Raw genomic sequence first — 25485 nt, 5'->3', positions numbered from 1 at the left:
ACTGATGGCCCTAGCCGGCTTGTCTCAGTGGATAGAGCGTCAGCCTGCGGACCAATGGGTCCCAGGTTCGATTCTGGCCAAGGGCACATGCCTGGGTTGCGGGCTCGATCCCCGGTGGGGGGGTGTGCAGGAGGCAGCCGATCAATGATTCTCTCTCATCATTGATGTTTCTATCTCTCTCTCCTTCTCCCTTCCTCTCTGAAATCAATAAAGAAATATATTTAGAAAGAAAGAAAGAAAGAAAGAAAGAAAGAAAGAAAGAAAGAAAGAAAGAAAGAAAGAAAAGAAAGAAAGAAAGACTGATGTTGATAAAAGCAAATTGCAGGAACCTATGATAATATGCTGTATATCCCCCACCCCCTACCCAGGCACCTCATACTGTTTTTAGGATTTTACATGCTTACAATCTCTATGCTTTCCTTCTTTTCCCAATGTTTATTATCAACCATCAGAATCTTCTTAACGAGTTACTTGGTTTAATATTACTTATATTTAATATTTTCCTGAGAAGGTGGAGACTACCCTGGCCTTATCTATGTGCATATATTATCTCTCAGGGTTTACTGTTGCCTGAGAAGATTTCTACAGATGGCTAATCATGTCTACTTTATGTTGACTCATATTAATTTCCATTTCAGAAACTTCCATCTCAGAGGTTGGTGTTTTTCAGTCTTTTGTCCCCCTCAGTTTTGTAGGGGTGTCACCTCATGAAAGGCCCTAAGGGCCCAGCCAGGAATCTCACTTAGTCTGTCAATGGACTTGTGTTCTTGTTACGTGTCTTAGTGTGTTTCATGTGCCCTAATTTCCAATGGATGTCAGTTACAATATCAGAAATTAAAACCCTTGCAGAAATCACAGTGTCTTTGTTTTCACTGTCTTCCAGTGTCATCTTGCATTACAACATATAAGAAGACACCACCTCCAGTCCCACCCAGAACTACCACGAAACCTTTCATTTCTATCACAGCCCAGAGTAGCACAGAGTCTGCCCAGGATGCCTACATGGACGGACAGGGCCAGCGAGGAGATATTATCAGCCAGTCTGGACTGAGCAACTCCACGGAGAGCCTGGACAGTATGAAGGCTCTGACAGCCGCCATCGAAGCCGCCAATGCCCAGATCCATGGCCCTGCAAGTCAACACATGGGCAACAACCCTGCCACCATCACCACCACGACCACCATAGCCACCATCACTACAGAGGACAGGAAGAAGGATCACTTTAAGAAAATTCGGTGCCTGTCAATTGGGATACAGGTAACAGCCTCCCTTTCTGACCTTCGAATTAGGAACCCCAAAACTAAGAAATGTAACTTATATTTTCCCAGATTTGTGGTCTTGCCATTTTGGATGACATAGCTGTGTCTAGGACAGACAGTGATGGCGAACCTTTTGAGCTCGGCGTGTCAGCATTTTGAAAAACCCTAACTTAACTCTGGTGCCGTGTCACATATAGACATTTTTTTTATATTTGCAACCATAATAAAACAAAGATTTACATTTTTGATATTTATTTTATATATTTAAATGCCATTTAACAAAGAAAAATCAACCAAAAAAATGAGTTCACGTGTCACCTCTGACACGCATGTCATAGGTTCGCCATCACTGGTCTAGGACCAGATTTTCAAATTATTGGCTCTGGACTCCCTAAATTGTTAAACGTGATGAAACAAAATTATGAAGGCATTACGTCTATAGATATTAGCAGCTATTGTTTTTGTTCTTTAAATTGAATGTGTGACTCAAACTGTAGTGTAACTAAACAAACATGACCACAGTCAAACACAAAGGGCCCTCAATTCCTAATGCACATTTTGATTCTCAACAAAGGAGTGGACATTCAAGAATAACCTGGGTTATCGGGTTGTGTTACAGTACGTTCAACACCCTTGAGTAACCAGATGAGAACAAAAATGTGAGTCCCTCCTCATAGATATGGGAGGGGAGGGAGAGCAAGACCAAAGAGCCTGGTGGTGTGGAAAGCAGTTACTCACATCACAGCATCAAGAGGAAAGAATGCACAGCAGTTCCAGCGTAATCATTGGCCATTTAATCAAGCATCTCATAAAAATGGTAGAAAACTCATCAGGGCTGTCAGTTCAGCTCACTATTTTCTGCTCCTCAAAGATAACATCAAACTAATTCTTGTTTTTCCCATCTGTTCAGCTTGGCTTACCCTTTTATCAATGGAGAAGAGTCATTCTTTTCCCCCGGTTTTGTTGTGCAGGTGCCCTTTTGAATAATAACTTCCTGACGTGGTGTCCAATAAATCTATCCACACTGAACCAACATAGGGCACAGCTAAAAGCCAGGTGCGGGGGTACATTTTTCACAACAATGATGTATTTTCACAGTCCATTCTGCAGAGTCCACTTTTAAAGGGTAATTAGACTTTCTCTAATAGTGATGAGTCAAATGCTTTTTATAACCTGCAGGTTACCATAACACAAGTTGTCAAGTTTCCTAAAAGAACTCCTAGCCCTGGTGCTTGGAATTAAATGGCACAGCAGAAGGCATGGGCCCAAAGCCAGCCTCCACCACCATGCCCTCCACATCTTCCTAGAAGCTAATTACCCTCCCAACACCGAAGGATTTGGAATAGGGAAGAGCAGAGGTCGGTCCTGTGTGTCATCCTAGGCAAATTACTTCATCTTCCTGAGCCTGTTTCCTCCTCTATCCCTCATAGGATTATTTTGAGAATTAAGTTTCCTAATCGAGGAACCTATGGGGGTATAGAGTTTCAGTATAAGATGATGCAAAAATTAGAGAGATGGATGGTGGTGATGTCAGCACAACAATGTGAATGTATTTAATACCCCTGGAACTATACATTTTAAAATGGAAACTTTTAAGGGGGGAGTGAAGATATTCTCCAGTTTATCTTTTTTTTTTTTTTTAAATATATTTTATTGATTTTTTACAGAGAGGAAGGGAGAGAGCTAGAGAGTCAGAAACATCGATGAGAGAGAAACAACGATCAGCTGCCTCCTGCACATGTCCTAGTGGGGATGTGCCCGCAACCCAGGCACATGCCCTTGACCGGAATCGAACCTGGGACCCTTCAGTCCGCAGGCCGACGCTCCATCCACTGAGCCAAACCGGTTTCGGCTCCAGTTTATCTTAATGAGGTAAAGACCTAAATCTCCCAAAGTCAATAATTCTGACTACAAGCAATTAATTTTCTCCTTTCTTTTGTATTTTGTTATCTGCAGATTCAAAACTTCCAAGAACATAGTCCCATGTAGTGTTCCCTTCTAACATAGTGCTCATTTGAGTACATACAAATCTATGGAGGAACCACAAACATTTATTAGGCAAATTTTAAGTGACTAAAATTGCATTTTATGAAGATCAGCAGAGTCAAAGTGCATGCTATAATAATGTAGTAATGGCTCTCATTAAATGCAAAAATATTGAAGAAAATGGTTACAAATCACAAAACATTCTAGTAGAGTACAGAGATTTCTAGTGAGATGTGACATTTGTTTTTCAAGTGAGATAAATAAAATGGAGCACCTCTACATATTTGATTATTTCTTTAGGTGGATGATGCTGAAGAACCTGACAAAACAGGGGAAAATAAAGCACCCAGTAAGTTCCAGTCCGTAGGAGTGCAAGTAGAAGAAGAAAAGTGGTGAGTCCACATGCATTTGTCCTCTTTCATCTTGAGGTTGGCAAGTATGGTACAAGTATTTTCCCCAGGATAAACCAACAAGATTCAATGATATTGTCTGTTAACTTTTGATAGCATTTACAGGGTAAGCCTGAAACAATATTAGCTGATTCCCTCCTCTACTTTAACAGTGGAGACCACTCCATTGAAGGTTTAGCTAGAATAGTAGAGTAAGCACATTGCATTTACATACGTATAAGCACTGTGTATATTACTGTTGTGTTGCGAAACTATTCCTGTTCAACAAACCTTTCTATTTGGCACTGTAAACTTTTTAAGAGACGAGGACTTATCTTATTCCTTGTTTTCTCTTAGCACTTAATACTGTTTGGTGTCTGATATGCACTCAATGAATGATAAATAATGAATAAATGGGGAAAAGGAAAAAGAAAATTTCCCATTATTATCCGGGTGGGGATGTGGAGCAACATTAACTCTCATTCATTGCTGGTGGGAATGCAAAATGGTACAACCATTTTCAAAGACAGTTTTAGTCTTACAAAACTAAAAATATTCTTATCATATGATCCAGCAATCACACTCCTTGGCACTTACCCAAAGAAATTGAAAACTTACGTCCATGTAAAAACTTGCCCACAGATGTTTACCGCAGCTTTAGGCATCATTGTCAAAACTTAGAAGCAACCAAGATGTCCATCAGTAGGTGAATGGATAAATAAACTGTGGTATATACAGACGATGGAATATTATTCAGCATTAAAAAGAAATCAGTTATCAAGCCATGAAAAGACATGGAAGAAAATTAAATGCACATTACCAAGTGAAAGAAGCCAATCTGCAAAGGCTACATGTAATTATATGATTTCAACCATATGACATTCTGGAAAAGACAAAACTATGGAGACAGTAAAAAAGTGGTTCTCAAAGATTGGGGAATGAGGGATAAATGGGCAGACCACAGAGGATTTTTAGGGCAGTAAAACTATTCTGTTATACTACAGGGGTAGGATCATTTATGATACTTGAATATATGTCATTGTACAGCTGTCAAAATCCATAGAATGCACTACACCATGACTGAACGCTAATGTAAACTATGAATTTTGGATAATAATGATGTGTCCATGTAGGTTCACCATTGTGTACCTACACGTTCTGTAGGTTCACAATCTGGTGGGGGATGTTGGTAGTGGGGAGAAGAGGGCAAAGGTATATGGGAAATTGCTCGTTTGCTGTGAATCTAAAATTGCTCTAAAAAATAAATTTTATTAATTTAACAAAGCAGGAGGGTAGACAATGTTAACCTCAGAGTTTTGTCCTGGGGGTGTGATGTTTCATATATGTAAAACTTTAGAAAATTACCTGACATAAAAGAAGCTCTGTATAAGTATTTCCAATTCTATTATGTACCCAGATAGAATCTCTCTAAAGATTGAAATTTTAAGAAAGCAATTATACCATCTTTTCTTTAAAGTAAGAGAATAACCTCAAATTTAAATTTTTCCTTTAAACATTTCCCCTGCAGTCAACTGTTCTTTTACCAAATTAATGCCCTGACACTTGCCCAGCATTCAGAATGTAAAATATTGCATTATTTGGCCTAGTAGCAACCCAAAAACTTCAAATGAGCCACTTTAATCATGTTATTGAAAAGTTGAACATTTAATGAATTGTTGAAGTTTGTAAGGATGGTCAATTCCTCGGTAAACTGAGTAGTTTATTTAAAATTCATTCTCCAAAGGACTAGTAAACCCAATGTTGGTGCTTAACTTTCTAAAACGCACCCTTCCTCAGAGGTCACTTTATAGTTAACCTCTGTAAAGTAAATAAGCATTTAAATTTATGTTAATGATGTTTTCAACCTCTCCAAAGGAAATCCATTGTCAAATAGTCAGGGATTACTTATATCTTCTGTCTCTAATTATAATTCTTTTTATAATTTTGCTGGTAGTAATTCATTTAGATGGGATCTTAAAAAGCTAATTTGGGCAGATGAAATTACCTAATGACAGACAGGGGATTTTCTTAAATTATCTAGTGATAAAGCTGAGACTGTTGTTTTCACAATGAATGGCCAATACAACCCATCTCTTCCTTCCCCAAATAAACAGACTGATACGCAACAGTGACCTAACAAAAAGTGAGAGAAAGAAAGAAAACAGAGCCAGAGAAAGAAAGAGATAGTACAGAAAGAGGAAGAGGAAGACTTTGTAAGAGGCCAAGAGATTCATTATCACCTTTAGAATTTGCCACAATTTAGGAACCAAAACTAACATAGCAAAGTCCACCTGGCTGGTTTGTCTGTTAAAGGGTAGACTCTTGTAAATACAGGGTGCTCTTCAGTGTTCCAAATCAAAACAAAAGTCAGTAACCCATGAGTAGAAAGTAAAATGCACTAAGTAACCTATCTGCTTCAAAAAAAAAAAGGGGGGGGGGAATCAAAATGAGTATTACAAATGCTGATATATTTGCAGGCAGCCATGACATCTTCAGAATGCCATTGATAGCAAATATGCCACATTCATTCTCCAGGGCCGCCTCATGGTGGGGCCCTGCACAGAGGAATGCTAAAGGTCACTAGTTTGAATGCCATGGCAGCACCAAGCCAGGGACAACGCATGCATGTGGTTTGGGAACAAGACAGCTTATTTGAAGGCCGTGAAGAAACCCCTCATCTCCATCAAACACTAGCTATCTTCCTTCAATTCCGTTTCTCGGGTAGGCTGGAGGCACTGTTTGACAGGATCCACACGGCATATGTTTGCTGACATGCAGGACTGGTGCTGAACAAAGCGGGCAAGTCGTGCCACCTCCTCCCCGGGATTACTCACCTCCACCACGGTTCTCTGTCCCACGGCCTCCTAGCATCCTGTATCCATTCTGTCTGGTCTTTGGACGACTCCCCGGGAATTTGCATGAGGTCTTCCTTTCTTCCAAGCTGATAATTAGCAAATCTAGTAAACCAATCCTTCCTATTTACTAAGGTGAGAAGCAAAGAGTCTCCCAGGGATCTCCCCTTCCTTCTGACTAACAACTGTGCTTCAGCAGTGGCTCGAACTAAACTTCCTGCACTAGCCCATTAGTGGTTGTAACAGTGGACACAAAGAGAAAAAATATTATTTTCATTATAAAATTGGTATGAAACAGCAAATGTACTTAGAAGAAAACATACAATAGCATAATAACAGTTTATAACTCTCTGATGGGCTTTGGAGCATTTTAAAAAACTGATTATATATCTTATTATTAAGTATTATCTATATTTTCTATAATTGGATAATCTAACAATAAAGAGAATAAGTTCATATTTATGTATTATAAAAATTTATAAATTACAGAAATAAAATAAAATCCCCCATAATCTTATCCATTAACCATGAATTAATATAGGGGTATAGTTTTACCCATACTTTTTCCAGGAAAATTTTATTTTATTTTATTTTATTTTATTTGAATTCCACTTTGTGTTTATTAAAAAAAAACAAAAACAAAGCAAAAGCATCCAACTTCTCTGGGTTACTTGTTTCTGACCATATTTATTTTTTGTTTTGTTTTGGCACAAATTGACACGGATGAAGAGAACAGGAGAGGGAAACACACAGATACACACAGAGACCATTTTGAAAGCTGGAAGGCAGATAGACTAGTGATAACCGACTTAGCTGATCAGAGAAACTGAATCTAAAACCAGTGATGCAGAAATCCAAGCTGTACCTTGATTTAAATTTCAGAGCCCACAGAAGGCATGGGAATATGTTGGGCAGTCAAAGTAGAATGAAGGTGGAGCTACAAACCCCTTGGACCTGCAGAGCCCGTGCCAGTCCTTCCTCTCTGGGGCAGAGGCCCAGTGGCTTTTCATCTTCAGAGGCTAAAACAAAAGGGTGTCTGGTCTGGAGGACAGCAGCACAGTTGAGGGCAGTATTACTGCACTGAAAATATAAGGATAAGTGCAAATTTACAAACAGTTTGCACCCAAGACCCAAAGATTCTGACATCAAGGATTTGGCAAGCTACAATCCCAGCCAGATCATCCTGCAGTGAGGATTAGAGTGGATGAGCCCCTCCCCAACCCCAGAACTTTATTAGTTCTGGTCATAATAAAGTAGTCATAAAAGCAAGTTCTGAATAGTGACTTAAAGTCTTATATTTATCCACCAAGTTATGATTTCCAGTGTTCTTCATTCCTTTGTGTAGGTCCAAAGTTCCACCTAGCATCATTTTCCTTCTGCTTGAAGAATTTTTTTTAAACCATTCTTACAGTGTATATCTACCCATGATGAATTCTTCCAGCTTTTGGGTATTGAAAAAGTCATTATTTTGTCATCATTTATTTTTATTTTTATTTTTATTTATTTATTTATTTTTTTAAAATATATTTTATTGATTTTTTACAGAGAGGAAGGGAGAGAGATAGAGAGTTAGAAACATCGATGAGAGAGAAACATTGATCAGCTGCCTCCAGCACATCTCCTACTGGGGATGTGCCCGCAACCCAGATACATGCCCCTGACCGGAATCGAACCCGGGACCCTTCAGTCCACAGGCCGACGCTCTATCCACTGAGCCAAACCGGCTTCGGCTATTTTTATTTTTTTAAATATATTTTTATTGATTTCAGAGAGGAAAGGAGAAGGAAAGAGAGATAGAAACATCGATGATGAGAGAGAATCATTGATTGGCTGCCTCCACCACTCTGGGGATCGAGCCTGCAACCTGGGCATGTCCCTTGACTAGAAATTGAACCCTGTTCATGGGTAGATATTCAGCCACTGAGCCATGCCAGTCAGGCTCGTGTTTCTTCAATTTTAGCTTAGTATTATGCATATATGGAGACTCTTAATTGAGGTGTAGGCACAATCTACTGAGTCTTGCTTTTCTGCTTATTGCCATATTTCCCATGTTGCCATATTGCTGATGTAATCTCTAGTTCAGAAACAAAAGTGTGAAGTGAGTGTTATAGGTTTGGCCTTCAGCCCCTGTTGCAACTCAGCTTTCATAAGGTTAGATATTTGTGATATATTTTGTAACAACTTATAAATCAGTGATTCTTAATTTTCACAACTAAGAGTGTTAAGGGATGGTAGAAGTTTTGAACTTATATGCTTTTTGTTATTTATTAACATTGTCAAATTAACAAACTGACATCTGATGTTAGAGATTATATAGATAGAAGCTACTTGTCTCATGGCAATTTTCTAGAAAGGAAACTCCAGAATGTTATTTTTCTGGTGTATGTGTATTTAATATTTCCATCTGTGTCTTTGTAAAGGACTTCTTAACTACCTGGGATCTTTAGCGATCATCCATGTGAGACGCAGTGCTACATCAAGGACGATTTGCCTTCAGCATCCAGGGAATTAGAATAGAAAACTTTAACTAGAATAAGTGGGTAGTAAATCACTTTGTGGCTTCTTTTCTTCCTTCAACCACTCCCCCACCCCACCATGCCTTCGTGAAATATGTGAAGTTAGGTAACAGTGAATGTCATCAGTAGGATTTGTGCGTTTGGAGCTATGTGTATGCGAGGGAAAGGCAAAATCCTTTCATTGGTGTTGATGGGATGGGAATAGGAGCAGATGGGTATTTTGGTGATTTGCAAAAAAGCCTCTGGTCTTTCTTATCTCCAGTTGGTGGAGCCATCTCCTTCTCTCCTAGTTTACCTTTTGTTTATTGCAAGATAATATGTAGGCTCCAGGGGACACTCAATGCTGGGGGTGGGGAGACTATTGCTGGCATCAAAATATGCTTTAGAACGACACCTGCCACTTCAGCAGGCCTGTGAATGCACAAGTCGAGGTGTAGGTGTTGGAGGAAAGTACTGGCAATCTATTATGAAAGCTGCTCTCTATTTCTAAACACACATGCCTCAGGGAATAAGATGATTATGCTTTTATCACCAAAGTCTCTTCTATTTCCATAAAATTCCGAGTTTCTGAAATCTTTCTTGCTTTATATATTCAAATTCATGGCCTCACAACTGAGTGGGAGGAACAATGTGAAGAGGTAGCATTGCTTTCTCTTTTAGCAAGCGTCAACTACTATGAATGATCTCTTTTGATTGCAAATGACTTAAATATGTAAACTTTGGGCTTCTAGTGATTTGTGTCTTTTCAACTAGGCAGGACGTTAAAACAAAAAGCCAAAATTGAGACAGAACCTTCTGACAGCCAATTCAGGAACCACAGACTTGGAAAGACCTTTGGCAGTCAAAAATATCCGCCTCTGCCAACTCAGAAGCTTTGGATCAATCCCCACTCCTCACAGTTTACTTGGAGTGCTGCATAGCCTAATACCCATTATTGATCTTAGACAGGATTTGGCAAACAGCCTCTTTTCTTTGCCAAGTTAACAATATCATGATCTAGCCAAATAGTTCCTTACAGTACACCTGAGTTTTAAAGGTGCGTCATTCATGCGTTTCAAATTTCAAAAGCCTGAAACTTGGCATAATTCCTGATATGCCTCATACACATTCATTTTTTTCTTTCTCTCCTTCCTTCCTTCTTTTTTCTTTTTCTCTTTCCTCCTTCCTTTTGTCTTTGTCTTTTCCACCTCTCTCTCCCTCTTACACATTTTTCAAGATAATTTAGTTTACAAAAAGCATCTATTTCAGAAGCCTATGGCCTCCATTTGACCCAACAACAAGACCACAATAACAACAACAAAAAAATGTACGGGAGACCTCTTGGGCTTTTAGCTGCCTGAGGGCAGGAGCCAGGGAGTGACCTAATGCTCGGATTGCTGAAGAAAACAGTTCCTCCTGGGGCAGTCAGTTCAAGGATGTTCTGTTGAGACTCCTCACAGACTCCTCAAGGCTCTACAGTGACAGCCCATCGCTGCGCTAGCGCCTGCCCAGCTGGCCCTGAAAGGAGGCTGGCAGCATGCTGGGAGCTCTCTGAAGCTACCACATGATAACAAGCCCACTGTGGTTATCTCCCATTTCCTCTCTTTCTTTTATTTGACAAATATAATACAATTATTTGAAGTAGAGAGAGTCTTTATGTTGAAAACCTATTCTATTTTCCTTTGCTTAAAGAGATTTTCATGGCCCTGGCCAAGTAGCTCAGTGGGTTAGAGTGTTGTCCTGATATGCCAAGGTTGCAGGTTCAATGCCTGCTCGGAGCACATACAAGAATCAACCAATGAATAAGTGGAACAACAAATTGATCTCTCTCTCTCTCTCTCTCTCTCTCTCTCTCTCTCTCTCTCATAAATAAATAAATAAATATATAAGGGGGAGCTCTTCAAGCAAAAGAGTGACCGACATGGAGGGTTTTAAATAACCAATGGATTTTTGTGTTGAGGTAGTTTTAAAATGTGTCGATAAGACAGTGCTAACCTCATACAAATGAGGAGCTGGAGAGCTCCTCCCCCACTGAATTTGGAAACAAGGGCTGCATTAGGCCTAGGTTCTTCATGCACTGTTCCAACTGGGAAGCTGATGTGACAGAAAGCATGAACCTTGCCCCAGTCACATGCTCAGTGGTTAGAGCATCACCCTGGGCATGAAGGGTCGCATGTTCAATTCCTGGTCAAGGGCATGTACCTGGGTTGCAGGTTTGGTCCCTGGCCCTGGTAGGGTCACGTGTGGGAGGCAACCAATTGATCTCTCTCTCTCTTCCCCTTCCCTTCTACTCTCTCTAAAAAAAAAAATGGAAAAAATATCCTCAGGTGAGGATTAACCACAACAAAAAAAGCATGAACCTCTTTTTTAGAAAGTTGTAATTTTTTTTAATATATTTTAATTGATTTCAGAGAGGAAGGGAGAGGTTAGAGAGAGATTGAAACATCAATGATGAGAGAGAATCATTGACCAGCTGCCTCTTGCACACCCCCTACTAGGGATCAAGCCTGCAACCCGGGCATGTGCCCTTGACTGGAATTGAACCCCAGGCCCTTCAGTCCTCAGGCTAACATTCTATCCACTGAGCCAAACCGGCAAGGGCTAAAAAGTTGTAATTTTTATCTCAGTCTCCTCACTCCACATCTTTCTTTTAACCTATCTTTTATTTTATGTAAGGAGATATCTTGGGTTTTACATCAGTTAAAGGGAACCATTTCATAAAATACCAAGAGGGCTGCACTTCTGAAGAGTAGCGTTTTGAGATCCCACATATATTTGGCCTTGACCAAAGGCTTGGTGACAAATGTCTGAAGTCCCCTATAAAGAAAGAGCAGCATAGGACTCGTGTTTCTCCTTTTGAAACTAGATGTAGACCTGAGAAGCAACCACTATGTGAATGAGAGAGATAAAGGTCACCAGAAGCCAGAGGATTGTGCAACAGGATGACTGAGTCCGTCTCCTTAAGATAATTTCATGGTTTAGGTCTCGCATAATGGAATCCTTGCAGGTCCCAAGCACGTATATTCTAAAGATAACAACTGTGCTTAGTTTCTGTTCATGATTTACTTTGCTTAGACAGCCCCATCGGACAGAGGAGATGAGAATGGGCCTGCAACTCGCCATCTGCGTGTTGATTTGTAGCCTGCTGTGCAGAAAAGTCGCGGGAGGGGGGCAGAAAATCCTCTAATTGAAATATAAACTGGTTTCATAGAAGGAGCACAAAGCAACAGCAGAGGTGAATACTAACAAGTGACTTCTCTCTTGCTGTTCAGAACAGACAGGGTATTGTGTCCCATACTGGTTGAGCCAGTCTGTAGTTTCATGGTTTTTTGCTCCTTAGACCAGAATATTGGCCGGTCTGTTTCAGAAGCTGTAATTATTACACACTGTGCCTTCAGGGCATGAAGGACCCAAGAAGCTTCAACACTGGAGATTGTGGGTTCAAAACTAGCAAGACACTGGGGTCAGCTTTTGGATTTTTAGCAGCAACCAGCAACCGATCTGTTCTTTTCAAAACTACAGAAATTAATCCAGTGACTGCTTCTCTGTTTTTATCAAAATTTTAAAACAACAACAACAACTTGATGGCACCTTCCCTGAAAAGGAACTTTGCCCATGAGAGACTGAAAACGTTCTGTAGAGCAGAACATTCTTTGAAAGCTCTGGGTGGAAGAAAGCACTTGCTTGAGGAACTTAATTGATAGACACAGTGCAGCCGGGACAGGGCTGCCTGAGTTCAAAGGCACCGCTTTTAATCCCAAACCATTTTCATTTCACTTAACTGTTATTTCTTTCTGGGTGACTAAACTGCAAACTCCTACTAATCTGCTGCCAAGTGATTTTTCTTAAGGAGGCGGATACTTCACCAGATTCATAGCCAGGAGCCTCTGTCGGGAATGCCGATGGTACGGTTTTGTGTCGATAGAAACAGACCCAGGAAAGTAGGTCATTCTGTTTTGTATGTGAAACAGATTCTGTCTCTGGCAAGTTTGCTCCAATTGAAAACAATAAGGCACTGGTCCGTCCTTAAGTCTGGAAATGCAATGCCTCTGGCAGCACAGGATCTTGGAGAGTGCAGCCTCGTGTTTTCTCATAGCTGGGATTTTGTGTTAGTAGAACAGCCACACTGTCAACTGTTGCAAGGAGAGCCATCCAATTCACACATATGCAGCTGGACAGGAAGTTCGGGAATAAGTGGCTCTTCTACGTTTCCTTGCTGGTACAAGAGACCTACAGCATTGCCTTCAGACTCTCGCACTATGTGATTTTTTAATGGCCCATTGGAGAGTTTGAAAACTTATAACATGACCAGGTATAATGGAAGTAATTTCTTGAAAACAGCAAACAGTGACATGGGCCAGTTTCGTCTGGTCCATCTTCATAAAATGAATCACAACATATTTGATCATTTTGACTGTGCTAATAACTAACACAGAACAGTGCAGCCACTTTTTTCCTAGATATTTATTGTCTTGGGGGGGGGGAATGATTTATTCAGATGATTGGACTCTCTCCTTTTTGGGATTTCTAGTTTTTCTAAGGGGTATAGAGTTGCAAATAATTACCTGTTTTATTCTGGTCACTCTTTATTTTTGAGGGATCAGAGTATTAGTCTTAATTGGCTTTCACAGAGTGTTCCAGGAAAGTTAAGAAGCATATCTGGTTTATTAAATGTTGTATTGTTTAGTGCACTATGGAACATGAAACAGTAACTGAAAATCAACTGGCAAATAAGCACTCTTAAAATGGTATAATCATGAACTGGTCAAGAAAATTTACCACCTCGGCCCCATTAGGATGGCTACTATTAAAAAAAACACACATAAATAAGTGTTGGCAAGGATGTGGAGAAATTGGACCCCTTGTGCACTGTTGATGGGAATATAAAATGGTGTACCTGCTATGGAGAACAGCATGACAGTTGCTCAAAAATTAAAAACAGAATTACCATATTATTCAGCAATTTTACTTCTGGGTATACACCCAAAAGAGTTGAAAGCAGGCTCTCGAAGAGATATTTGTACACCCATGTTCATAGCAGAAGAGTCCATCAAGAGATGAATATATAAACAAAATATGGTATATACATACAGTAGTCCTCTCTTATTTGCACGTTTGCTTTCTGAGGTTTCAGTTACTGGCAGTCAATCATATCTGAAAATATTATGTGGAAAATTCCAGAAATAAACAATTCATAAGTTTTAAATTGTGCACCATTCTGAATAGCGTGATGCAATCTTGCTCCATCCCTCTCTGTTTCTCCTGGGAAGTGAATCATCCCTTTGTCCAGGGCATTAGCTCTGTGTATACTCCCTGCCCTGCCCGTGAGTCAGCAGCAGACTAGGTTATCAGATTAACTGTCCCATATCGCAGCGTTTGTGTTCAAGTAACCCTTTTTATACTTATTGGCCCCAAAGCACAAGAGTAGTGATCCTGGCCATTCAGCTATGCCAAAGAGAAACTGTATGGTGCTTCCATTAAGTGAAAAGGTGAGTTTGGTACAATGAGAAATTTTGAGAGAGAGACCCACATAAATTTTATTATAATATATTGTTATAATTGTTCTATTGTATTATTAGTGACTAGGGGCCCAGTGTATGAATTCGTGCACCTTGAAAGGAATAGTGGGCCATGAGACTGTGGTGGGCACAGGGGCAGGTCTCAGCCCATCCTCCATGCCCCTGCCCGACCCCTCCCACCATGGCCTCTGGTCCCCTGTCTGCCAGCAGCCCTGCTCCGGTCGCTGCTGCTCCCATGCTCTGACAACACTGGCCCCGCTCACACCTGCTAATGGCGCTGAGCAATTGGGGCCAGTGCCAGCAGTGGGTGCGAGTGCGGCTGCTGCCCTGATCGCCACTCAGGAGCAGGGGAAGGTGGAGAGCCCTCAGGGGTGATAGGGGGTGGCAGCTGCCACTCACACCTGCTGATGGTGCCTAGCGATCGGGGCCAGCACCAGGCACAGGCAGCGGGTGCAAGTGGGGCCGTCACTGGCAGCAGATGTGAGCGCCTGCAGGACCACAGCGCGAGGGAGCAAAGAATTTTCAGTAAGCACCAGAGGCTTGCCCTGATAACAGTGACCAGCACACCGCCTTGATCTGGTGCCCCCACTCACCGGCTCCACCATCCCACCATATCCAATGCCTGCCATGTTCCGCATACGCCCCTCCCTTCCCCCGGTGGTCAGCGCACATTATAGCAACTGGTTGTTTGGTTGTTCCACTGTTCGGTTTATTTGCATATTAGCCTTTTATTACATAGGATTGTTTTTACTCTCTTACTGTGTCTATAAATTAAACTTTATCTCAGGTATGAATGTGTAGGGAAACAGTATACACAAGGTTAAGTACTAACCACGGTTTCCCAGGATCCACTGGGGGTTTTGGAGCATATCCCCATGAATAAGGGGGGGTTATTATTCACCCTTTAAAAGGAAGGAAATTATGGCACATGCTACAACATGGATGAACCTTGAAGGCATTACGCTAAATGAAATAAGGCAGTCACAAAAGGACAATTACTTTATGATTCCACTTATATGGAAGACCTAAAATAGTCAAACTCAAAGGCACAGAAGGAATGGTGGTTGCCAGAGCCTGGGGAAGGGGTAGGTAGAATGAGTGGTAGTTATTTAAGGGGTAAAGAGTTTCAATTATCAAGGATGAAAAAGTTCTGGAGATGGGTAATGGTGAGGGATGCACAGCCATGTGAATAATGTACTTATGCCCCTGAGCTGTACACTCAAAACTTATTAAAATGGTAAATTTTGTGATATGTATTTTTTCACAATTAAAATATATAAAATATTAGATCAAGAAATTACCTTAAGAAAAAAAAAAAAAAGAAATACAGATGGGGTAACAGACACACGATGCTACCTTCAGTGGACTTATATTCTCCACCATTGTTTCCTGCCTGCGCCAGGAGCCGTGAAGCTTGTGTGTGTGTGCATTTAAATTGCTTCACACCCACGGCTTCCTTTCCCCTTGTCTGAGAAAGAATTCACTGCTCCTCGGTTCTTCCCCAACCCTCCCATCTTCCACGTGTTCACCTTCACTGCAGGAATCAACCAGGGATGTACAGAGTCCTTTGGTTGTCCATATAAAGTGCTCAGATTGAATCTCTTAACAAGTTGTCTTCTATCACCTTGGTAGAAGGACTGTGAGAAGGGAAGTTAAAGGCACAGGGGAGGACGGTACAGGAAAACTCTAGAACTGTGAGCTGATTTTTGCCCCAAAAGCTTTGTTCCAAATAATAACAATGACCTATGCAATCAAGAGACAGGTGAATCCTTAGCAGGGAAAGGAGTCTTACTTTTAAGGGGAACCTACCAATTCTTTAGTTTGCTTTCAGGAAGTCTTACTTGGTAAGAGCTGCTGCTGGGAAAACGTGATTTTTGCCAGATTCATGATAGCCTTGGCCCAGTTTGGGTTGGTTCCCCTCCCTCCCACTTCTATGCAAGTTATGCATAATAAGACATAATTGAATTGCTCCCTTACCCCTCACCATCTGAATTTCAGGATTCAGGCTGTCCAGATATGGGGAGGAAACTGGACATTATACTGGCTTTGATTGCTCCACTTCTAAAATTTCTCTCGCTGTGCTTTAATACTGAATGAACATGAGAAATTTGTATTCTTTGTTTAAATTTTTTTTATTGATTTCAGAGAGGAAGGGGGAGAGAGAGAAACATCAATGATGAGAGAGAATCATTGATAGGCTGCCTCCTGCGCCAGGGCCTGAGGCCGCAACCTGGGCATGTGCCCCACCGGGGATCAAACTGCGACCTCCTGGTTCATTGCTCCGCGTTCAACCACTGAGCCACGCTGGCCGGGAGAGAAATTCGCATTCTTTATGTTAGAGCTACGGCTACTGCTATGCTTGTATCAGGGCCTGCCTCTGCAGACCGAGGAGATGAGGCCCCGATGGTCACACCCATGAAGAAATGTAGAAAGTGGTGTTGCTTCAAGAAATATCCTTGAACTCAATCTCCTTTCCCCATTCCTCCAAGTTTCCGCAGGTTCACCCGATCCAACAGTGTGACGACGGCAGTGCAGGCTGACCTGGACTTCCACGACAACCTGGGAAACTCTCTGGAGTCTATAGAGGACAGTTCGTGCCCGGGCCCGGCGGCCAGGCAGTTCTCCCGGGACGCCAGCACCTCCACCGTCAGCATTCAGGGCTCAGGAAACCACTACCACGCCTGTGCGGCCGACGACGACTTCGACGCGGATTTTGACCCTTCGATCCTGCCTCCCCCGGACCCCTGGATTGACTCGATCACCGAAGACCCCATGGAGGCCGTTCAAAGGTCAGTGTGCCACCGGGATGGCCACTGGTTTCTGAAGCTTCTGCAGGCGGAGCGAGACCGCATGGAAGGCTGGTGCCAGCAGATGGAGAGAGAAGAGCGGGAGAACAACCTGCCGGAAGACAGTAAGTAACGCCGCTGTGCACATCTGTCCGCGCGCGCGCAGGTCTGGGCGCACCTGGCGTCTTCAGGCTCCGTGGTTTCCTCCCGGCCAGACGCACGTGTCCAGCCCCGCAGGCGAACCCTACCGCAAGGGGGCGTGTGGGAGCGCCGGGCGATCCCGCGCAGAGTCCAGCCGCCCCTGGGCGGCACGATGAAAAGAGACCCTCTGGTTACACCTTCACTCGCTCTAGATCCGTAATTTCTAATTCTAGATCCTTTTCTCTCTGAAGAGCACGAAGCTTCTCTGCCCAGCGTGGTTCCTCTCCCCCGAGGTGTTACTGAAGGGGTAGCTGGTTCTCGGGAAACGAGCAGTGACTCTGACCCCTTTCAAGGTCCACAGATACGTGTGCTTTGGGCATTTATAACCTTACAGTTTTATTACTTTCATTAGCAGGCAATATTAAAACAAGGGTAGCAATGTACAGGCCAGTAAGAGGCTCAGACTTACTGCATTCTTAAGCCTGCTTCGCCTGCGCTTGCTCGCTTACGTTTTAGGGAGGCAAACCTTCAGCCGCTAAGTTAGCAGGAACTCCAATTTAATGGCTTAAATTAGGTGATAAAACAAAATATGATGACTAAATAAATAATGGAGACCTGGTACACCTTTCTTTTCAAACTTGGCCTCTTAGCAACAATTCCTATTGAAAATTGACAAAGGAGCCCTGACAGGTTTGGCTCAGTGGTTGCAGGGGTGGGCAAACTTTTTGACTCGAGGGCCACAATGGGTTCTTAAACTGGACCGGAGGGCCGGAACAAAAGCATGGATGGAGTGTTTGTGTGAACTAAAATAAATTCAAAGTAAACATCATCACATAAAAGGGTACGGTCTTTTTTTTTTAGTTTTATTCATTTCAAACGGGCCGGATCCGGCCCGCGGGCCGTAGTTTGCCCACGGCTGGTAGAGCATCGGCCTGCGGACTGAATGGTCCCACGTTCGATTCCGGTCAAGGGCATGTACCTTGGTTGCGGGCACATTCCTGGTGGGGAGTGTGCTGGAGGCAGCTGATCGATGTTTCTCTCTCATCGATGTTTCTGACTCTCTATCCCTCTCCCTTCCTCTCTAAAACAATCAATAAAATATTTTTAAAAAAAAAAAAAAAAAAGAAAATTGACAAAGGAAAAATGGCAAGTTACGATCATTTCGAAGCACGTTTCAACAATTCTGAAATTTGATACAGTTTACAATCATTTTAATGTTGTGCATTTATTTTCCTCTGAAAAACTATTATTAAATGAATGGTGGATCTTCCAACTGATGAATCAAAGACATTTAGTGCTAGGCTGCCTTCTTTTTGTGTGGGAACAGCTGGAAGAGCATTGTCCTGGTGGCACTTTTCAACCTATTTTAAAAATCGGCGTTTAACTTCTTATTATGAAAGTTTTAAAACATGCACAGAAATAGGAAGTTTAATGTAATGAACCCCCATATGCCCATCGTGAAGTGTAACACTTGGCCAGTCTTATCTTCTTATTTCCTCCTAGTTACTGTTATTTTTGCCAGATTCTCTTAAAAAACAAATCTAAGGCATCATGTCACTTCACTATGTATCTCACACTGACACGGACTTTTTCTCTCTCACGTAACCATCATGCATTATCATCCCCAACAAAAATAATAGTAATTTCTTAATAATTAGACCGAGAGCCTACTGTAAGTCATGTTAAAAGGACTTATTAAATAAGCCAAACTCACTGTGTCAAGGAGCAGTGAGTTTTCCATTAAGGAAGTAGTTTTCAATGAAAACTAAGTCTGGGAAATAACAGTAGTTTGGGGATTTCCTTTCCATGTCCACTTTCTTGCTCACATCTTTTCTCTCTGCTCCTGCCTCCTGCCTAGACCCTGCCAATCAGATGACTAGCTTATTTGTTACCCTTATGAGCAGCTTAAAAAATCCATACATGGGTTTCTGTAACATTCATTAGATTCTTTCGTATTATGAGTACAAACAACTTAGCAGTGGAAAAATTAATCTCCTCGACACTTGTTCCGAAGAGTCGGTGCCACCGGGGGCTCACCTGAGTGTTGACCCACAAGCAGAATTAGCTTTTTGCCCTCAGCAGGTCAATGAGGCGCCCCCAGGAGCAAGGGGGGGGAGAGGTTTCGGTAAGAAAGCCTCAGCAGCTGCTCCGTGGTCTCTTTTCCCCATGTGGGCGTACCCAAAGTGCACTAGATTTTCTAGGAAAAATCAGTGTCTCAGGAGCTATGGCCTTTGAGTGCTGCTCAACACAACAAGCTGCCTTTCAGATTTCAATCCATTCGTGTGGGACTCATTCTACCTTCCTGGTTGGCTTTCAGTAGGACCCCGGGTAGCTGTTCATCTGATGTTTCCTTTTAACCTGAGACTAGATCTACTTCTCTCAACCCAGCTTCAAAATGATGTGTTGTATAGACATTGTATAACTATTTTGGAAAACCTTCCTCTAGACTAAAAGAGCCATGGAAAACTATATGTAGTTGTATCAAAAACAACATATTTCTGACAATCATGTCAGAAAACCAGGTTCTCATCTTGCATTTGGGACAAAAGAAAAACATTTTTGTATTTTGAAATGTACATGACTGGTAAAGTCCCAAAATAATAAACACAAAGGAACTACCCAAGCATTAGCTGTTCTATAACTTTATATCAGATGTTATTTAAAACATTAATTTTTAAAAAAAGATTCTGTATTGATTTTTAGAGAAAGAGGAAGGGAAGGGAGAGAGAGAGGAACATAGATGTGAGAGTGAAGCATTGATCAGGCTGCCTCCCTCCCCTACACTTCCAAGTGGGGATCAAGCCCAAATCCTGTGCATATGCCCTGACCCGGAATGGAACCAGCAACCTTATGATGCATGGGATGATGCTCAACCAACTGAGCCACACCAGCCAGGGCAAAACATTGATTTAGAGTTAGGAATTATAAACCTATTCCATATGATGTGATTTTTATTATGATAGTATTCATTATAACACAATTTGTTCTAAAGAATGATAATTTGCTGTCTTTGTACATGAAGGTGCCACCATCCCACCATTAATAAACTGTACTTCTTGAGGGTGTTTTCTTCAGGATAATGATTAATCTTTTCAAGTCTACCTCTTCATTTTATGAGGTTGCTGCCTGGGATAGGGGGAGGGTATCAGGGTCATGGTTGCAGAATGAGCAAAGATAACTAGGGGTGGGAATACTTTTGGTGCTTTGCTTTAAAGTACCCAACTGAGTAAATTGGCCTTAGACGAGAAGTATGTAATGAACCCTTCTTCACTGGGGACTTGGCCTCTCTTTGTAGTTTGAAACATATTTTAATATCAGAACCTCCTTTTCTGATTAGAAAAAAATGCACACAACACCCACAAATACAGCAGGAGGAACAGTGAAGCACCCTGGTGAGGGCCCGGAGGACTGCCTGCTTAGCTTCTACCACCCCCAGGCTGAGGTGCCTAAAAACACGCCAGCCCCCTCTCCCCAAAATTCTGGAAAGCAGTTTGAAAGTCAATGGACTCTAATGAAAGGGTCAAATTATTACTTTTTTTAAATATAACTTTATAATGTTAGATCAAACTGCTAACACAAAGTTTAGAGATCAATGCCCTTTACATGTGGTTTTTAACATGTACAAAACTAATCCAAATTAGTGGCATCTATTTGTGTCAGCCCAACTGATTTACAATATACGGCTCTTCCTTGAGTCTCAGCGTGGGCCTCACCTGGAAGTCTTTGTGGAATGTCTCCCCTCAGGCTGGGTTGGGTGTATTTCACTGGTGCTTCTGTCATCGCCTGTGCGTGTCTCTATCAGGTGTGTCCAACATAATTTTATGATAATCTGTGTATCTCTCTCCTCCACTGAAAGTGAGCTCTCTGAGGACAGAAAGGATTACTGTCTCATCATCTTCCTATTTGCTAGCACATAGCTGAGGATCCATGAATGTGTATCTGAGTCCTTGAAGTACTTTGAAAATTTTGTTTTACAAAAGTATTTTATCTAACAAAACATTTCTTCCTACGTATCTAAAAAAAATAGTGCGTAACTAGCAGTTATTTTTGTCAAGAGATGGAAGGGGTGTAACCTTGTGCGGTGATGAGCCCTTCTCACCAGAGTAAGGATTTGGCAGAGAAAGAGAGAGGCATTTGCCACAGAAACGGGAGATTGGACTGTCGTGTTGGTCGGCTGGATGGTCTAGATGAGCCCTGTGTGTCCCTTCCAGCTCTTGGGACACGATTCTGTTCTGCCAGCATTTGAAGGCGTTTCTTTCTTTTGTGCTCTGGGGGGTACAAAACAGGAGCGCCTATCTACTAGCATTCCCACTTTCTAAACAGTGTGGAGGTAAGCTCATATGCTCAGGTCAGAGATGACAAATTTTTTTTTAATTTCTTTATTGATTAAGTTATTACATATGTATCCTTATCCCCACATGACCCCCCCTCCCCCCACTCATGCCCTCACCCCCCTGTTGTCTGTGTCCATTGGTTAGGGAGATGACAATTTTAAGTGAGGCAGATCCAAGGGAGGACATGACCAGAAAGCCCAAGCAAACCTCCACCGTGAGAAGGGAGAATATAAGCACACGAAAGACTATTCATCTTGTCCTTACAATACCCCGGCAGAGGGCTGGAGACTTTGACAGGTGTTGTTTCATTTGCCCTCAAAACAGCTCTCTGGCAGTGTCTTGTCCAAGGTCACAGAACACAGAAGTGTCTGATGGAACAGATACAACATGAATAACAGTTGACAAGATAATAATACTTTGTTGCTGGGTGCCGTCCTCTAAAGCTCTCTCTACATATCTCTTCCTGGTGTCTTGGCAACCACAATTCTGTTCTGATAACTGGGCCTGGAGTTGTACAGGGCCTTTGTTTTACTAATTCTCTAATTTAACTTTTTTTTTTTTTTAAAGGAGTGGGAAAGAAGAGGGGTCAATCCCGTTTGACAGGCATAGCCAATTTCTAAGTAACCAGCTTAAAAAAATAATCTGTGTACAGCCAGAAAAATAGCTTGGGTACATGGGTCAACCACAGCTGTATCTACCTCTTGGTCAAGCCGCCGTTTGTGTCCTTTGGGTCCTATACAAGAAGGGCTCTCTCCAGGGTACATGAGAAGGTGGCCCCTTCACAAGTCCCTCCCATGAGAGCTCGTCTTCAAAATCTTCATGGAAGATAAGAAGGACAGAGGGAGAGAAAGGAAGAGTCTACCATACTGTATTTGCTTATTTATTTTGTGGGACACCATCATTATCCCAATTTTATAATCTTTTTTAAAAAAATATATATTTTATTGATTTTTTTACAGAGAGGAAGGGAGAGAGATAGAGAGTTAGAAACATCGATGAGAGAGAAACATCGATCAGCTGCCTCCTGCACATCTCCCACTGGGGATGTGCCCGCAACCCAGGTACATGCCCTTGACCGGAATCGAACCTGGGACCCTTCAGTCCGCAAGCCGACGCTCTATCCACTGAGCCAAACCGGTTTCGGCAATTTTATAATCTTTTACAATGTTTGATGAATCTACTTAATGTTTCTCTGAATTGTACACTTAAAAATTTGTTAAAATGGTAGATCTTATGTATATTTTATCACAATAAAAAAAAATCCCCCTTCTTTAAAAATAGCCTTCTTTAAAAATAGCCTAGCCAGTTTGGCTCAGTGGATAGAGCATCAGCTTACGGACTAAAGGATCCCGGGTTCGATTCTGGTCAAGGGCATATGCCTGGGTTGCGGCTCCATTCCCTGTGTGGAGTGTGCAGGAGGCAGCCAGTCAATGATTCTCTCTCATCATTGATGTTTCTATCTCTCTCGCCCTCTTCTTTCCTCTCTGAAATCAATAAAAATATATCTTTTTAAATGTTTGCAACAGCTAAAGGTAGGTAGAACAAGTATGCTATCATCCTGTTCATAGTTACTCATTATGCTTATGAGAATGTAAGGTATTTTTTAAAATGTCTTCCTGAATTAAAAATACAATTGACTCTTGAACAACACAGCTTTGAACTGTGTGGGTCCGCTTATATGAGGATTTTTTTCTTTTTAAAAAAATGTTTTTATTGATTTTAGAGAGAATGGAAGAGCGGGGGTGAGAAACATCAATCAGCATGCACCCGGACAGGGGACCGAACCTGATACCCAGGCATGTTCCCCGGCAGCAAACCGAACCGGCATCCTTTTGGTGCATGAGACAATGCTCAACCGAGTCCCACCGGCCAGTGGGAGGATTTTTCCCCCAATAAATACCTGTACTGTTTTCAGTCTGTGCCTTAGAGTCTGTGGATATGACTGTGTGCATTGATCTAGTCTAGGCCATTTTATATTAGGGGACTTGAGCGTCCATGGATTTTGGTGCTGAGGTCCTGGCACCAATGACCCACAGGTGTTGTTTCACCTGTGGGTGAACTAAAGGGACAACTAAAGTTTTGGGGCAATCAAAAGTTATATGCTGCCTGGCCGGTTTGGCTCAGTGGATAGAGCATCAGCCTACGGACTGAAGGGTCCTGGGTTTGATTCCGGTCAAGGGCACATGCCCTGGTTGTAGGCTCCAGCCCCAGTGTGGGGCGTGCAGGAGGCAGCCAATCAGTGATTCTCTCTCATCATTGATGTTTCTATCTCTCTCTCTCCCTCCCCCTTCCTCTCTGAAATCAATAAAAATATATTTAACAATAAATAAAGTAAAATGACCAAATAATGTCACATACTCTTTCTAAAAAAAAAAGTTGCATGCTGATTTTCAACTATGGGGAGTTGGTGCCCCGAATCTGTACGTTGTTTAAGAGTCAACTGCATCGTATGTCTGTGGCAGAATAGAAGGAGGGGGAGGATGAGTTAGGAATAAAACCTCTTTGCTCAATGGGAATTCCAAGTACAGATTTGGGCTTAGGTGGTTGCAATCAAAGAAAGGAGCCATCCAATTTTAGATAATTATCCAATTATCAATTATTTTATGATGCCATTATCCTCCCTCTGACAGCTGCCTCCTAGGGCTTTTGTTTTGGGCGCTCCCTCTGGGCTGGAAACACTTGGCCAGGTTACCTGAGGCTGGGTAACGGTGCGCCACGCAGGGCAGAGGGAAGCAAGCACGTGTAGTCGCCCAGTAACCGCAAGCTAGCTTTTGAAAAGTATAACTCTAAATTCTCCGGGTGTGTGGCGCTATTCTTTTTCCTGATAAAACAAAAGCAGAGCAAGGACTTTCGTTCTTGTTTAAACCCTCATCCCTAAGAGTCGATAGTGGGTTTTTGGCTCAATAACAAAATACTGAGAATCTGCAGGGAGTGTTTTCCTCCGAACTGTGGCAGCTGACAGAATGCTTGTCCCTGCAGCACTTGACGTAAAATGATACAAGCTTTTCTCAGACAATGAAGCCCTTGTGAGAAACAGCTGTCTGGGGGAGATGGCTCAGTGCTATTTGACAGTGGCTTGTATGTTCCATAGATACGTCTGGTCTTATCTGACCGGGAAAGAAACGGCCAGATGGAACTGAATGCTTCTAACTAGGAATGCTGTCTACCACTGCGGGTGAAAAACATAGGCTCGGGTTTCAGTGGCCCTCGCACGGAATACTGGCTGATTGTACTTGGAAATCTATCTTTGCCTCCTGAACTGTGGACGGCTTATATGGGGAATTTTCAGGCTCTATCTGAAACGAACTGATAAACCTAGAGCGTGTGCAGGAGGCAGATTAATTCCACTTTAATTTTGCCTGGTAATAGCATCCAAGTTAGTGAAACTTGGCCCCGAGTCCCCCAGAAGGCTTGTGAGCCTTGGCAGCCAGTGTGGGATTGGTAATGAAACCTGAAATGGGGTTTGCCCGGTTTCAGGTTGAGTTACGGAAGCTGTGCACAGTCATCACTGTGACCGTCTATCGGTGCCATCGCCAGGCTCGCTCTGCTCGGTGTCGCCTGTGGCATGGCTCTGCAGCCTGTGAAACAGTGGGTGGCAGGCAGAGCAGCCCTCATGGTTTCTGCAACTCATCTGCTCAGGCCCTTGTGTATTTCTAAGCCGGCAGAGGTGGGTGGTGCATCCTAGCTACTTTCTGTTTTAGTCTCATCTTACTTTTGGAGTAGC

General features: G+C 42.3%; 1 protein-coding gene across 5 annotated transcripts in view; it reads left to right on the top strand.

Annotated features, from left to right (window-relative positions):
• DLGAP1 (DLG associated protein 1) overlaps window positions 1–25485 on the top strand; it is a 629180-nt gene that overhangs the window by 587432 nt on the left and 16263 nt on the right. For 4 of the 5 annotated variants that reach the window (XM_059706573.1, XM_059706572.1, XM_059706576.1 and 1 more), the window contains 3 exons: window positions 884–1257; window positions 3546–3637; window positions 16990–17411. In XM_059706573.1, coding sequence (XP_059562556.1) covers window positions 884–1257; window positions 3546–3637; window positions 16990–17411 — 888 coding nt within the window. The remainder of the gene's footprint in view (window positions 1–883; window positions 1258–3545; window positions 3638–16989; window positions 17412–25485) is intronic. The other variant, XM_059706574.1, reaches the window with a different exon arrangement.

Source organism: Myotis daubentonii, chromosome 8, assembly GCF_963259705.1.
Source record: "Myotis daubentonii chromosome 8, mMyoDau2.1, whole genome shotgun sequence".
Classification (NCBI taxonomy): Eukaryota; Metazoa; Chordata; class Mammalia; order Chiroptera; family Vespertilionidae; genus Myotis; species Myotis daubentonii.
This window is presented reverse-complemented; position numbering and strand designations above follow the sequence as displayed.